The following is a 16,308-nucleotide window of genomic DNA, read 5'->3' as shown; positions in this document are numbered from 1 at the left end:
TAAATTATCAGAATTCCATGCATTTATGCAGTTCACCAAAGCCAGTTAACACACTCGTTGAGACACAGCTCAGAGATAGCCTAATGCAGCCTCTCTAAGCCAAAAATCTTTATAGGATGTGGTTTTTCTTGGAAAGTCTGGTAATAAATATTGCATTAATAAACATTATTCCAATTACCTTATTCGTTCAGAAGCTCTCCTATTCTTTAACCAAATAAATAATTATTTTTTCCTATTATGCCAATCTGTTTCATATGACAGATTCAGAAAATTGTCTTGTTCCAGGTCTATTTCCTCAACTCCTTCAGCAATCAGTGAAAAAAGTAACTTCAAAGAGTTCTGCCTGGTGGCCAGCAACACACACAATCATCTATGTATGGGTCAAGTAAAGCATTTTCTTTTCAGCTACATTCCATAATGGAATTCACCATTTCTGTCGAGGTTTTAAAATGCTCCAAGGTAGTAGGCAGCACCTGCCTTTTCCTTTTAAGAGTCTCTGAGGTTTCCTCTGTATTAATGCATAAGTGAGAGGGGACAGAGAAACCAATGAAGATCCCATTTTCCTTGGACATAAAAAGGTCATGAAACGGGGAGCACCGCTGCATCATCCCCACTGTTCGCCACAACCAATGTGCAGCCTTTCAAGGAGAACTGAAAAGGAATTTCTCAAGAAATTCCAGCGATTCCAAGGACGCTTCGCTCCCTTCACTCCCACATCCGACGCTTCTAGCAAACGATGCCCTTCTGTTTCTCCAGGAGCTGCAGCCCAGCAGTGCCAGCTGCAGCCCGGCCCAGCGCTAAATGCGGAACCGTGTCTGAGGCAGCTGGCTCCCGAGCCGGGCTGCGTGCGGAAGCGGGGCTCGGGAGCCTCGGCAAGCCCTTCCCACCGGCACGAGCCCACGCAGCCGCGTCACAACGCGCTCCTAAGCAGGAACACCAAATTTCCTCCAAAGCTGTCATTCTAGCCGCTCATCTGCTGCCAGGGCGTGGGTTTGGTGATGCAGGTTCTGCAGGCTGTTCTGTCTCAGGCTGGCAAGAGGATGTTTCCAGAAGAAAGGAAAAACTTGAGGTGTTCTTGCTTACCCCGCGCTGCCTCAAGAGCTCATCTCAGCTTCAAACACAGCACTGGCAGATGTTCTGCACACAAAGCAGCTTAAATATCCAGCCTCAGCTCTTGATAAACTTCCCAGTAACTGCTCCCAGGAGAATTCCTTGGGCTGGCCTGGCTTAGACCTCCTCACTCCCAACCATTTGTCCACAGAGCCTCTCAGCAGAGATTTTTATCTATTTCCACCAAGTCTGCTGCAGATTTGGGGAAACCTGAATTAAACCAGGTAAGTTTAGGCTTCTTATCCATAAAAGTTAACCCTTCACAGCTTGTTCTCACCACACAACTAACACCAGGCTCTCACCTACTGTGCAGTGGCAGCATTTTCACCCTACACCTGCCACCTACATTCCTCTAACTGCTCCATAATGCTGAGGGCCCTTTCCTTGGGGTAAGGAGTGAGTAACCAACTCCTGGAGGTACAGCTGTACCATCACCACCATGGCCAGGCTGAAATAAGCCCTTCGAAATATTTGGAAACGCTCAAGAGATTCTCAAAAAGCTGAACTCAAGACAGTTCACAGAACATTTAACCAGGGCATAGAAACTTGTCCTGTGTTAACTCCTGCTTTTTCATCTTCAAACCCCCTTATAAGCATTAATTAATCCTCACAAAGTATCTTTGAAGTAGGGATCATTAGTGTCTCATTACACAGGGAAACTGAGGCAGCAACTCACCGCCACAGGCCAACAAGTGAGTTTACCAGAGAAGCCTCCAAGTTTTAGCTCTGCACTTCTCTGTCTCCCTTCTCCTGCTGTGCCTCTTTTTAAACACAGAAACACTCTAAGACGAGACCCAAATTCCAGAAAAGCAAACATTTCCAGCCTTTAAACAATAATACAGGCCTTCAAATGATAACATCCTGCTAAGAATAGAAACATCAGAGTAAGATCGTGTTTGTTTCCACCAGCCAACACGTCAACATAGAAATTAAAATAAAAGCTCAAGCTACTTTTTGGCAATGAAATCAATAGCTGCAGCCTTTGAACAGGTTTTCCCTGTGACAACCACAGCATCAGAAGGACAGCAGGTAAAATTAAGCTGAACATGTTCAAAATCTGCACTGATGAGACTGAACTTGAGCACTTCTATTTATAAAACTGAATAGTCACAACACTTCTGTTCTGAAGAGAGCGTGAGAGCAAAGCGTTGCTTCCTTCAGCTCTTACAGCACCAAAAAGTCAACTTTTTCCAATCCAATTCCCATTCATTGAAGTAAGGCTGTCTCAGTCCAGTCACTTGAATCTGCAGGTAACAAAAGCAAGGCAAGAATTCAGGATGCATTCCATGCAGCAGGTCTGGGAAGCAGTTAGGAGCTGCCAGCTCCTCTCACAACACAGTTGCTCTCCCAGAAAGTAAGGCGATGGTTAGAAAGCAATTCCAGGCCTAGAGCTTTTGTTTTGGTTTGTTTAAGGAGCAATCAGTAGCATTGACTTGAAAAATTTCCCCAGACACATGGTCATTCCTGTAGGAACAGAATACATGGGGTTTATTGTTTATTAGCTATACCACAGAGTAACTTCAATTCTCTGCAGGCTTTTGAATCCAAAGATGCTTCTCAAGGGGTATGGTGACCATTATCATCACAACTGATTTGAAATGGTGCCTCCTTCCACTGGAGTACTGACAGAGAAATCAGTGTTTCTGTGAGGTTTTTCATTCTCTACCCATCAGGGTGGGGACTGAAATCTGGCTTCCCCTTCTAGGAAAAAAGGCTGTCTTCACAGACTGAAGTTCCCTACAGGATGGCAGATGAAAAAGGCACAATCTCACGAACAACTCTTAAAAAACACAGGTCCCATTATACACAAGACTCGACACGTTAAAAGAGCAGACGTTTATCAGATGATTCACATCCAGGAAAGAGAAAGTTATTTAAGGTAGCCTTAAGGAACAGTTTTGCTTTTGCTTGCCCCAGCCACCACCCCCTCAGTGTCAAAGCTGACATAACCTGTACGCATCCACATTCTTAAAATGCATTTTTTTCTCCTATACATACACAGTTTAGACTCAGTGACTTTGAGCCAGTGTGGGATTGGTCCAGCACAACTCTGATGTGCACCAGCACACACCTGAAGGGAAGCGTTTGCTGGCTGAGCTGTGAACAGGGGACGAGTGTCTGGTGTTTGGAGAGCAGCCGCATCCCTGTTCCCTGACTCCCCTGCAGCGGCACACCGTGTCAAATCCACACGGATGTTAGGTGGCCACAGCCTGTTTTCCAGCCAAGCCAGGCACCTACGCTTCCCTCTGCCTCCGTTTTCCGTCTGCAGGCTGAGAAAGTGCCTGTAAACAAGGGGGAGGTGCTATGCTACAGCACTCGTGTCTGCTACAACCCCACCCAATGGTGTTCCTGCTGTTTACCCACTTGGATGCAACCCTTCTGCCAAGTAACTGCAATTCCCAGTGCAAGGAACAAGCAAGTATCCAGAACCCCATCCCATGACCGGGAAATCATCATCAGTTTGCTATGCTCACAACCAAAATAAATTCCCTTGTTTCATTTACAACGCATTCATTTAATACTTTCATCTCCTGGAAAATCCTCAAAATAAACAAAGCAAGTCACAGTTGCCCTCACTGGATACTACCAGAGCCCTGTCTGTGCACTCCAAACACAACTGAACTACTCCCAAGGCAGCCAACGGTTGCGGAAGTGACTCAACCTCTCCTGCCTCGTTCCCTGCAGGACTAACAGAGAGGGGCAGGCCAGAGCCACCAACAGCAGTACACAGCAGTATCCACCACAGAAAAGCTGCGATCAGTCTTCCAGGCAATCGTGCCCTCCTGACTTGCAGAGACAGGCAGGCAGACAGGGGGACAGCACAGGAACTGGAACAGATCCGTGGCACAAAACGTGCAGCTTCCCAAAATGCTTACTGTGTGTGCTTTGTGGATGCCACTGCACTGCTGCTCCCGAGTTTCTCACGGACTTTTTCTGAGAGCTTTAACACCACCAAACTTGAAACACATTTTCTCTCCGACTGGCAACAAAGAAGCTTGCAGCAGAGACCCGAGTACCTCTCCACATGTTCTCCTCTTCCTGACGTCCATCTGAAATCCTGTTGCATGAGAGGAATGAAGACTATCCCAAACATTTTGTTGCACACTCCCAGGAATCCACTGACTACTCTGAGGCAAACACAACGCTGTCTTCACCCACAAAATTTCAAGCTTACTACCAGCAGACTCAATATTTTTAATAAAGGTGAGCACTACTCTTGGCTGTTCTGTTGGGACCTTTCAATCAGACCTAGGTTCCTCAACTATTTCAATACTAACATTTACTGTGTACATACAAACACACACCTCATGGAACTGTAAGGAATAATCGAAACTAGAGTTATTTCTTCTAATATCCTAATAGTCACATAGTACTTCTTTAAAAGGGTGGGCTACTGGAGCTTTGAAGAAGGTAAACATGAAGTATTCCTTCTTTTCCAATGGCTTTGTTTTTTCCTGGGAGATGGAGTTCAGTATTTTGAACATTTTGGTCCCTAATTAAGCTCCCTGCAAGCTAAACAGCACTATTTCCTCACCAATGTTCCCCTCTTTTCTCAGGAAACCCTTGTTTCTGTCAATTAGTATCAGCTCGCTCAAAAGGGAGGGCGCAGCGCGAACTCCAACTCAAGTCAGAACTTCACCCAGTTATGTTTCCAAGTTTAGTTTCCACAAAGGTTTTTTACTGCAGGAATGTACCTAATACACCATTCAGTGCACACAACTGCACTTTCTTTTGTAAAACCTACCCTTTCCCATATATAAAACTGAGCCAATGATAAAAGAAATACAAGGAAATACATAAAGCTCCAAGTCTGGGTTGCTCCTTTCAGTGACACACCGGATGGTGTTCCAAAAAAGGGCCCTGGTAGTGTTCACAAAGAAAGAAGGTTTACCGAACCATTTAAGTAGGCATGAAGGAGTTCACGATCTTTCCCCAAGTAACTGAGACTATCCTGAAGTGGCCTGGAGAGCTCCAGACTGCCTCCAGCAGCCTCACATGCTCCAGTCCCATAAAGCATCCCCCGGATGCTGGGGCAGGAGGCAAAGGAGGAGCATGTCCAAGAAATAAAGCAGGTGATCAACAGTGCTTGCCTACCTGTGATTGCTTTACTCCAGCACTTCTTCCACGTGATAAACACAGAGAACTGTCCCACACAAAAGGTGTCCACTGCTTTCCACAGCAAACTGGTCCTCCTGCCACGAAGATTTCCTTACATTCAGCTGAATTATCTGTCTGTACATGACTAATGCCCTCTGCATCCCAAACTGCTGCTAACAGTCACACCCTGTAAATACATTTACAAGTAGGAAGCAGAGCTTTGCAGAAAGCCATCTACAACCCACTGAGGGTGATAAATTGCAGTAATAAAAGCTTGGCTCTGGCATCAAATTAGATCCTTACTTGTACACCAAATATAGTGTTTGGAGAACATGCCTCAGAGCATGGATGGCTTCCCAAAATGCTGATCAGTGCTTTTGGAAACCAATGCTTAATGAATGACTACAGCAAATCTAGTCATACAACCTAAGAAATCGCATCAGGGCATTTTAAAGGAAGCAAAAAAAAGACTTAACTGAAGAGTTCAAGACAGTCTTCAATCGTTTTAAACACAACAAAAAGAACCATCTCTTAATGTGCTTAGGGAACGGGCAGTTAAAGGAGAAATTTAACTAAATTTTCATGGGGAAAGAGTCATTTAGCACTGTATAAAAGGTTGCCCTTTACTGTAACCCCCACACAACACAGGCTGAGTCTAGGAATGTGGTAAAGGACAAATACTCGGCAACTTCCCAACAGAAAATCTCAAACAGAGACGGAAGATTACACTTACACTTGGATTAATAGGCAAAACGGGGCCTGGATCCAGGCACTAACAATCATTAGAGGCAAGAAATGACACAGAGAACAACAGGAAGAAGGAACGGACAGGAGGCAGCAATGAATAATCTAAGAGCTTTCCAAAAATACACTGCATTATCTCACCCCCAAGTATTTCTTACACATCCCCCACATTTAATAGAATCCTGTATGTGCCACATGTAACTATCTTCAGGAAAATTTGCTTCTCTCTTCCGAAGTATCTTATCAGGAAAACCCACCTTCCTGAAGCACCTCAGAGGGAACGACCGCTCCCACATACACAGGAGCACGTTTCTTTTGAAATTATTTAAACTTGACCATTTGACAGTAGAGCTCAAAGTCAGTTAACTGTTCTATGAATTTAAATATACAGGCTTTTACTATTTTCCATTTCTATTGCAGCAAGAAATTTTAAGAAGAGCTGTTAACCACAAAAGTTAATAATAGGACATTAGAGATGCTGTTTTTCCTGAAAGGTACACCTCAGCATTTGAAAAAGCAGTATTTTGTGGCCATAAAGTAAAAGACAAAGTAATGCCATTTTGATCCCTGGATCGAGAACACTGAGCAGGTCCCTAAAACAACTAATCCATTCAAGCAAAACCAGGACTGTGCTACTGAAGTTGGTAAAAACACAATTAAAGCACCAGCTACCAAAACAAAATAAGGGTTATTTCATTAAGGTCAACATAGTGAACCCACCCAATCATTGTTTAGGTTGAAATTATTTCTGTATCAAAAAACAGTTGTCTCAATTTTTAGCAAGAGAGGAATTTATCAAAGCTTATTTAAGCTCATTTGTTCTCTTTGTCATAAAAAAAGGAATTAGACTTGTGATAAAGACAACAAATCCAGGCATTATGAGTCCTTATCTGCAAGTTGCTCTCCTTCAGTGAGGAAGGGATTAAGATTTTGTACGTCAGCATCTCAAGGACACAAGCAATTAACCCCAGAGGCAAGTGACCACACTGGAAGATGAGGTGGTACAAGGACAGACAACAACAAAAAGCAAAAACAAACAAACAAACAAACCCCAAGCAAACCTCAACTAAAACTCAAGTGAAATATGGGCTGGATCTCTTCAGGTATCTAAGAATACCAAGAGGAATGGATTCCTGTCAAGGATCAGCTGTGAACTGGAGAAGGAAGAAAAAGAACAGAGGGTGAACAAGGTAGAAGTGTCTTCACACACCAAAAAAAGCCAGAAGGAAAGCTGGGACAAGAGGCTAAGGCCACAGCTGGATTTCAGAGGTGAAAAAAGACACAAGAAGAGTGAGTAAATTTGCTTCCATGGACTGCTTTTAAAAGTATCAAAATTCATTTGCAAGGCAAAAACTACTGTTACCTTCATGGATTCACAGGGTGGGACTGGCACACAAAATTACTGTCTCCTCCACGCGAACTGACTGCTGACTCAGGGTAAGGATTTGAAATGGGAAGCAAACCCTTGAATCAAACAGAACATGCCTGAGATGCACCACGCTTTGTACCTAAGCTCACTAAGAAATTAGAAGTTATTTCCAACTTAGTCTCCAGGAACCAATTTAAGCTACATGGATACATGCAAATCCTCGGCTCTCATTCCCTTCTTTCCCATCCCCTCCCCAAAATACCAACCCAAGCAGCAGTGCCCTGGGAAAGCATCTGAGAGATCTGTATACACAGATGACAAAGCAGAGCACTGGATCCTCACAGTCCCACATCATGAAACATGAAGGCTAGAGCAATTTCTCCAAGTCTGAGAAAAGTAATAGTTATACTCAGTTCTAGCTGAAAACAGATTTTATAGCAGCTGAATTTATAAACCACAGTCTCCCTGTGAATTTAAAAGGAGGAAAAAAGAAAAAAAGAACAAAAGCCAAACAGCAGATTCATTGTAGCCCAACTCTAATAGGAAGTGGCTTAGTTTACAAACGCTAAAAGCATCGCAAAGCATGTCCTGCGGTTGAGGTTGATTTGTGGGTCAGAGGCTTATTGATAGCTCTGGCAGCAAGATCTGCCTTACTGCTTACGAGGGAAGACTTAAAGTGGCCAAATTTAATGCAGTTATTTACTTCTCTAAGAAAAACAGGCAGCTTCATTCTGTCAGCCTCCTGCAACCCTCCAGCCACTGCCTAACAGACAAATGCTTCTAATAGTTTATCCTTTTGCCAACAAGAGAAAAAAGACTGCATGTCTCTCAGGACAGCGCGAGATGGAACTGTGACCCCACGGCTGTTGCCACGAAGAGGCCCTAAATCCAAAGACCTATCTGAAAATTAAAAGGTGACAAAGGTATTTGATAAAGACGAAAATCCCAGCCACTCTCCAGCAAACAAATCCCCCCCAAAAGTGATCCACGTTCCACCACTCCTCCCTGCAAATAGCTAATGGCATTGGCTGGATTACACTGCAAACACAGAGGGAAGGACAAACAAGGGAAAACAATCGTGGCATAAAAGCAAACAATTAGGAAGCAATTAAGACTAGACATCACTGCGATGTAGTAAACACAACTTTCACACTGAACAATGCCTTTCTTCCTATGCTTTTTTTTTCTGTTCCAAACGAATGTTTCTATCTGAGAAGGAGCTATCTAATAACATTCAGAAGTGACAATCACTCACTTCACCTACTACATGTTCCCGAAACACAGCAGTAGGGGCAAAAGTTGTTTTTCCAAGTGCCAGGCCAAGTGCAGACATCTCACAGCCTGAACTAGTCTGCACAGCTCTGTGACTCCGAGGCAGACCCATTCTTGCAGAAATAAAAGCCAGGCAGCAGCTTCCTTGCTCTCTACCTCCAGCCTCACTGGTAAGGCAGCAGCACTTCTTTATCTGACACCCTAAACCCCACATTTTACTTCGCTTTAAGTTCATCATCAGAGCTGATTCCATTTAAACCCCACCGCTACGGAACACTTCTGCATTCCTCAAAACTTGAAATTACTGTTACCAAGGCTTAAAAAAATTCTTTAGGAAGCTGGTAACAGCTTTACAGTTCTCTCTCCAATTTACTTACAGGGAAAACTCAAGAGACTTCTCAATCCTTGTACTTTAAAAAAAAAAAAAAAAAAAGAAGGAACTGAACACATCACTAATGGTACTGGTTAAGCAGCTGATTTTATGTTAACACACTCCTGTGTGGAGAGCCCCTGCCCTGATCCTGCCGTAGCCTTATGCTCCTCAAGCTAAAACTGAAGTAAACAAATACATTAAAGCACAGGGGAGAAAATATCTGGATGTTCGCTGTATTTCCATTTCCAACAGCTTGCAAATGCCTACATGCCGATTTTTCCATAAGCAAATTCCAGTTGAGGAGTGCCTACTGGTCCTCTGCAGGAGTCCTTGATCAAGAGGAGATAAACACATCTCCAGAAGTATGGAAGGAGCACTCACAAAGCACTCCACTGCTACACTGCCCACATTATGAAGGGAATTCCTTGGACAAGCAGCAGCAACTCAGCATCTCAGGAAGCCAAGGAAGGGACAACAAGAAACAGCCCTGGTGTTCTCCAAGAGCAGGAGCAGCCTGAGGAACTGGGAAGGCCACGCTGCTTGTCAATCTGGAAATAAACCCATCAGCTCTGATTCTGATATTAATCTTCAAGAGATGTAAGGGGGGAAAAAAGTAATGTCTCACTACACCTTCTGCACATATACTTACACAAAAAGTACGATTTCAAATTTAAAAAAAAAAAAAAACAAAAAACCAAAACCAGCAAACCATGTGGAGCATCAGAAGCAGCTGCCAGGCTCCACTGTGCTGTAGAACAAGGCAGAGAAGGAAGAGCACCTCATGCTCCAGTCTGGTTTACAGGTTAACTTGGCCTTCAGTCACAAAACACACGTGCCCCCAACAACAGCCACTCTCCCTCGCTCACCTCCAGCAGCTCCTTGTCCTTCCAAGTCTGATCAGGCAACAACTACTTCAATCAATCTCATTTTTACAAAACCCTGTGCTGGAATCTTGAGAGAGAGATTCACTAATCCAAAGATAGGGGTTCTGTGGGTTTTTTTTTTTTTAGGAGAAAACAATGTCAGAACTTCACTAATAAAACTGAATCTTTTCCTTTTATAAATAAATGGTTTTCATCTAGCTTCTTTTTTATGTAAGTTTTGACAGCGGAGGATAACACAAGCATGTTACCAGATGGCACACCCACCAGAACTATCTTTAATTTTTTTCCTTGGAGATGTAAGCTAAAGTACCTGCAACTGTGCTGTAATTTCCTTTTAGACAGAACTTACCAAGCAGTGTTTTTTTTGGAACTGAAGATATCTTCTAGTCCAATTACCATTTTCAAATCGTTTTTAAAGATTTGGCATAACCTATTCAACCACTGGAGAGGTTTATAAAGTCTTTTCAGAAAGGAAGAAACAGATCAGAAAGAGAAAACCGCGGCGCTGAAAATAACAATTGCTGTCAAAACCGAGTTGTATTAATTCAGTGACTCGCCTCACAAGACAGTCTTTTTATAGTGTTCCCCATAAGCAGAGAAGACAATGGTTCCCCTTGATTTTATTTCCCCCCCCATGTAGCTTTATATGTCACTGGCCCTAGCAACAGGGAAGAATAGCCACGGATTTGTCAGCGGACAAGGCCCGCGCAAGGGGGGCCCCACACAGCCTGTGTTATCCAAGCACAATCCCCCTGTTATTTGACAACAAGGAAGCCTGCAGGAGAGCACCGCTTTTGGCACCGTGCTGGGTGTCAGACTGACAAGCTGCAGCCCAGTCCCTGACGATAAACCTGCACGACAGGCTCGCTGCCACGCAGGAAGGAAACCTTCCCGGTGCGCAAGGACAATCGTCCTCGGCGAGCCCCAAGCTGTGACTCAGCTCACAGGAGGACAGCACCGTCACTGAGGCAGGGCGAGCAGCACGGACAAACACCGCTGGCACCTCCACACCAGCGCAGTGACAAAGGGGTGAAAAAGTACCATGGATGACTGTGTTACAAGTACCGTGAAAACACGGGGGAGTTGCAGCTCAAAATGCAAGTTGCCATTATTAAACCTGCAGATATCCATGCGCTGTCTTGCAATAACTCTTATCAAGCCAAAATTCAAGTCTGACAAAAGGCAATGCTAACTTTCTGGATCCCTAAAAAAAGCCAAGCAACCAAAAAAACCACCAAAACTCCATGTGAGCAACACAGAAAGTTTCCCTGGTCTCCTCGAGGCCTAGTGGGCATATTTTCAATTTATTCTTTTTAAAAGCACATTTCTAGACTGCAGATGAGCAAATTAGGTGCCATCTACAGCACTCTGCCAACAACAGCTGAGGCAGCTTTGTCATGCACTAACTCCAGTTTCCATTTCTATATTTCATCCGGAAGGATCACTTGGAACAACAGAGGTGGGGGGTAAAGGTTTGCTTTCCTAGGTTTCAGAAGGGTCTGGAAAAAGGAACAAGCATCTCATTATTGCCTGTGACTGAGGGTGGAGGGTTTCATGCTTTTCCATTCCCAGTTAGCCAAATGCCATGGAGAGGGAGGCTCTCTAATTTGCAAACCAGACTCCCAGGACACTAGAAATCCTGTCCCCCCTTCTCCACCGTGGCAGCTGAGAATTACGAAGGAGGGGGACAGCTGGGCTTCTCATTAGGAGCACTGCGCCTCCATCCACGGACAATCATCTGCACCCACCTCCCGTTCGCAGCTGAGAGGTGCCTTTCAGAATCCCTCTGGGGCCACGGAGCACGACGGGCGAGCGGGCTGGGTACGGCAGAGTTAAAAGATAAATGCAAAGGAGGGACTGAGGAGGAAGCCAGCGCCAGGGTTATTTGTCTCCATGAGAACACAACTTACTAGAACACTCCAGCTCTGAGATAAAGTCTCTTCTCTAAACCCAGGCTACGTTTACATCTGCTGGTTATCAGCGCAAGCCTCTAACAACTGTCAGATATTCCGGCAACAGTCCCACGAGCTGCTGCACGGAACCCGGAGCGTGCGGGAACACTCAGCGGGGACAAGGCCTTAATGGAGCCTGGCTCTTCCAGGGTGCCTTTTTCAGCTGCCTTGATCGCCCTTCTTTCCCTAGAGCGCATCTTCGCCTTAATTAATAGGTCACTGAACCGGTTTATGTTAATTGTCACAAGTACCTCGTCTTTGTTTCCAAGGGGAGGGACCAAAGTTCATTCGGTTTTTGCCCACGAAGCAAAATTTAAAGAAGTGGGGTTCTGCGCGCACCTGAATCGCCACCGACCCCTGAGGGAGCTTTTTCCTGCCGCAGTAAAGCCTGGCCAGGTCCTCAGCGGGGCTCCGGCAGCCGGGAAGCCCCACCTGCCCCATCACCTGCACCGGGATTCACTGCCACACGCCAGCTCCTAACTCAGCTGGAGCACACAACGCTACGACACCAACCTCTGCCCGCCAGAAATGAGAAACCCGCATGGAAAATATCATAAAAGCCCAGGGAGACCCCTCGGATGGGTGTTTGACCCCGACCCCGCTCTCGCCTACCCAGCGACACCTCTTCGCCGGGCAGCGCGGAGCTCACCGGGGAGGTCCCCCGGACTGATGATCCGTGGCTGTTTCCAAACTCGTGTCCGTGAGGGGAAGCCGTGCGGGAAGGGGAAGCCCGGCTCGCCCGCCCTCCAAACGCCCTCACGGCGTGGCGGCGGCGGCCCCGCCGCTCCCTGCCGGCGGAGCGGGGCGGCTGCTCCCGGGGCCGCCGGGGGGCCGGGGCACAAAGGGAGAGAGCGGAGAGCGGACGGAGCGGGCGCCAGGCCGGCGGGGAGCGGCGGGCAGCGGGCGGGCGGCGGCCGGGGCCGCTCTGCGGGCTGTGCTGCCCTGCCCGGCGGGACGGCGCAGAGCAAGAAGAGAGGACCCCCCACACCCCCCAGGTACTCACAACAAGAAGCTCATGGCGATGGCGGCGGAGCGGGACCGGCGGCTGCCTGGACTCGGCGCGGCACGGCTCCCAATGGCAGCGGCGGCGGAGGGCGGGCGGGTGCGGGGAGAGCGCCGCGGGGCGGGGACACGGCCCGCCCGGCCGCCATCGCCCCCAGCGGCCCCCGCGCCGCCTCCTCCCTCACAGCTGCGGGGCTCCCACACCGCCCGCCTCCCCTCACGGCCGGGGGCTCCCCCCCAGGCGTCCCCTCACGGCCCCGGGCACGGCCATCCCACTCAGGCCTCCCCTCAGAGATCTCCGTGTGAGTGCCCCCAAGACACCTCCATGGAAACGGGGATCTCCTGCCCCTCCAAAGCTCCCTTTCTCTTCAGAGCCTTCAGGACAAAGGGGGTCAGGTACCAGCCCACAGGTCGTCACCACCACCACCAGAAAAAGAAGAGAAAGATATTAACCGGCATTTCTGCCCTCCTCACTGAACCCTTTTTTAATGGAACGTGACAAAATGGATTCTAGTGTTTCTTAATATTTGATTTGTGAGCAATTTTTAACTGGGCTGGTGAGGGCAAGTGGTCAGCAAAGGAGGGGCACTCCTCAGGTGACACTATGGGCAGCTGAGGTAGAAAAAGTAAATTGCTGAGCTGAAAAGCCTGCAGTTTTGCTAAGAAATCCTTGGCAGGCAGATATAGCCACATCCCAGTGCTCTTTATGGCAGAAATTGCAATCCCAAGGTATAATTTTCACACGAAAATCTGGCTCTGTTTAGGTCACTAAGAAGCCAGATTTCGGAGAGTGCAGAGGACAGGAAACGTGACCCCCAGGGATTCCCTCCTGGCGTAAGGGGATTCGGCCATCCTGAAAACCTCACACTGCGGCAGGTAAGCCAGAGGAAAACCTGATGACTTCCAGATTTATCAGGCAAATTCAGCACATCGAAACAGGCTACAATCCCACACAACACTTAAGTTTCTATAGGGCACATCAGGGGTTTCAGCTGTAAACGCCTTAGGTGCCCACACTGACAGTCATCTGCTTCCCTCACATTTTTACATGCTGAAACTGCATTTTCCACTTTCTATCTCTGTCCTTCAGACTAAGTCAAAATGCCAGGTCAGTGCATGTCTAAGTAAATTAAAATTACACTGCTGTTTTTAGGACACCTTTAAAATCCAGTGTTTTACTGGGCAGCAAAGGTGTAATTAAAAAGCATTTCCCAGCGTTTGCAGTTCTCCTTTTGGCTGTATCAACCAAAGCATGGAATGGGTCTTGGGGCACTTTGTAACAGATGCTGTCAGACTAAGTTGGCTATGTAAATCAAACAAAAATACATCACTGATCTTTCTGGCACATTCCTGTTGGGGCACGAATAACCTCCATTCCCTGTTCCCACCCATACACTTCCTTCTACCCACAGAGCGTTTTATTTTAGCGGCAAGTTAAAATTAAATGTTGGTTACTGCAGTAGGAGATAGTTGGCCAGGAGAGACGCTTATGTAACGTGCAGGCTTTGTGTCCCACATTAATATTGGGCTGTTGGGGATGGCTGAGGGTCACATGAAGGGCTCTCCTCAGCCGCCGCCGACCCGAGGGGCTGGCAGGGAGCTGCAGCCTTACGTAAGGGCCGACCCGCTCCGCTGCGCCGCGGGAGGCTCGGCCCTCGCTCCCGTGGCCTCGCCTCTGTCATCTCCGCTTATCCAGTGCGCTGCAGAGCCTAAGGAATTCCTCTGGAAGAGCCCTCCAGCTGACGAGTGCTTTGGTCCTGAACTGAAGTTCTCAGCTTTTCAGCACGGCTCGGTAAACACAGGACATTCCAGCTGAAAGCAGCATGAAAATTGAGATCACAAAACTTAACACGCACATAGGATCGGGAATGCAAAAAAGGGGAAGCAACATTTTGTTTGGAAAAATAACACGGCGTATAAATAATTTTGGAAAATACCACAAGAGAACAGAAGGTAAATTTTTCTTGACAGCAGATTACACAGAGGGATAAGGAATGTTTCCCAGTGTAAGATAAGCCCTTGTTTTATAACACATCTGATGATTTTCTGATCATCAATTTTAGTCTTATCAAACTAAAGAATAGCTGGTATCAAGTATTCTTAACAGCAGCCTGTTTGACATTATTAATGAAAAAGGCGTCCTCCCAGGTAGATAAATTTTCCAAGGCAGATAAATTCTTGGTCCACAGCAGTATGGAGGCATCTCCTGGGATTTTCGATTTGTACGGAGGCAGATTCCCTCTCCTAAGCTGACTTCATTCAACAGCAGTTCTGTCGAGTGACAAAATGCAAATTCTCTTGTCCTAGGGTGACCTTTATATTCTACCATAGGTGCGGAGGCTCTGATCCATCATGTAACTAAGGAAGCTCTGAGATTCCATGGAAACTTCAGTGCCAGCAGTTGCCCAACAACATGGTGCCCTCTAAAGGTAACTCTCACAAACCTGACAAGCTGCCAGACAAACAGCAGTGGGTGTTTTTTCCTGCACTTGCCAAGAAAGCAAATCAAAGGGAAAATGGGTGGAAGATGTGCATCCCTTCAAGAGACTCTTCCTTGCACCCTGCTTGGGTCACAAGAGAAAAATGCACCTAACATTCCTTTGGTCCCTAAGGTTTAGGGATCTGCTTACTCAACTGAAAGCACAAAAGCCAATCTAGATACAGATAAGTGCTCGAGATGAATTCCTGCAGTTATCTTATTTTTTTTTTCTCCTATAGCATTTGCTTGCTTACTTAAAGAAGGATTTGAAGAGAAACCTGGCAAGTAGGCTATGAAAAACTGGAATGTGAACCACTTGAGCACCGAGGTCAACATTCCTTTGAAAATGTGCATAGTACATGATTTACCTTCAAAATTCAGAAGGGTTGAGAGTGCTGTTGGCAGGAGGCGGTGCTGTTCTCAGGGTTATAGTCTGTCATGTGAAAGTTTGTTACAAGGAATAGTTTACAAAAGCACCAGCCAGCAACAAGAGGGTGACATAAAGTAGCTTGTTCACATTTTCAAAATGGTGATAAGAAACGTTCAAGGCTTCTGATAAATGAGTGTGTTGGCAGCACAAGAAGATGAAACACTTGTGCTGAAAAACCCAGGATTGTATTTTGGGTTTGATAGTTTGCAGTGGCTTGAAATTGCAACTCTTACTTGGCGATCCCCAGGCTACCACTACAGCGTGCTGGAAAACAGAGGAGTATCTTGGCTGTCATGGCTCTCATCATCTTCCTCATGCTGGGGTCCTGCTTGGCCTGGCACATCCTCCTTCTGGCCAGCTGCTTGGATACCTGCCTGAATACCCTGGATCCGAGCCTCCACAGCCCTTCCTTGGGTTCCTCCACTGTTGTGCTTCGGGATTTTGGCTTGCCTTTTCCTACTCATTTTGTTTCATCCGAAAAAATTTTTCCTGGGCTCAGCATGACCTACCTTCCCCATGTGTGCACTTAAGCCGGTGCCAGCTCTTTTCCCCTTATCCCTCTTGGATGCAGCAATGACAGCAGGACTGTCTCCAC

The 16,308-nt window shown here is 46.5% G+C and overlaps 1 protein-coding gene and 2 long non-coding RNA genes across 4 annotated transcripts in view; 1 reads left to right on the top strand and 2 right to left on the bottom strand.

Moving 5' to 3' along the window:
* MOB1B (MOB kinase activator 1B) overlaps positions 1–12,941 on the bottom strand; it is a 25,276-nt gene extending 12,335 nt beyond the window's left edge. The window contains exon 1 of the mRNA XM_042026941.1: positions 12,806–12,941. Coding sequence (XP_041882875.1) covers positions 12,806–12,819 — 14 coding nt within the window. The 5' untranslated portion in view covers positions 12,820–12,941. The remainder of the gene's footprint in view (positions 1–12,805) is intronic.
* LOC121663995 lies at positions 12,666–16,225 on the top strand. Of its 2 annotated transcripts, none has more exons than XR_006015836.1 (4): positions 12,666–12,797; positions 13,569–13,680; positions 15,136–15,233; positions 15,961–16,225. It is a non-coding gene; the product is annotated as an uncharacterized LOC121663995 (long non-coding RNA). The 2 variants fall into 2 exon arrangements; XR_006015835.1 differs by lacking the exon at positions 15,961–16,225 and adding an exon at positions 15,523–15,773 and having other exon boundaries at positions 12,667–12,797.
* On the bottom strand, positions 14,136–16,308 carry LOC121663997. Its single transcript, XR_006015838.1, has 2 exons — positions 16,223–16,308; positions 14,136–14,616 (listed from the first exon to the last, which is right to left on the bottom strand). It is a non-coding gene; the product is annotated as an uncharacterized LOC121663997 (long non-coding RNA).

Source organism: Corvus kubaryi, unplaced genomic scaffold (assembly GCF_017639235.1).
Source record: "Corvus kubaryi isolate FWS band 111438036 unplaced genomic scaffold, C.kubaryi_AGA036_p1.0 37292, whole genome shotgun sequence".
Classification (NCBI taxonomy): domain Eukaryota; kingdom Metazoa; phylum Chordata; class Aves; order Passeriformes; family Corvidae; genus Corvus; species Corvus kubaryi.
The sequence above is the reverse complement of the archived record's forward strand: the minus strand, read 5'-3'. Positions and strand labels throughout refer to the sequence as shown.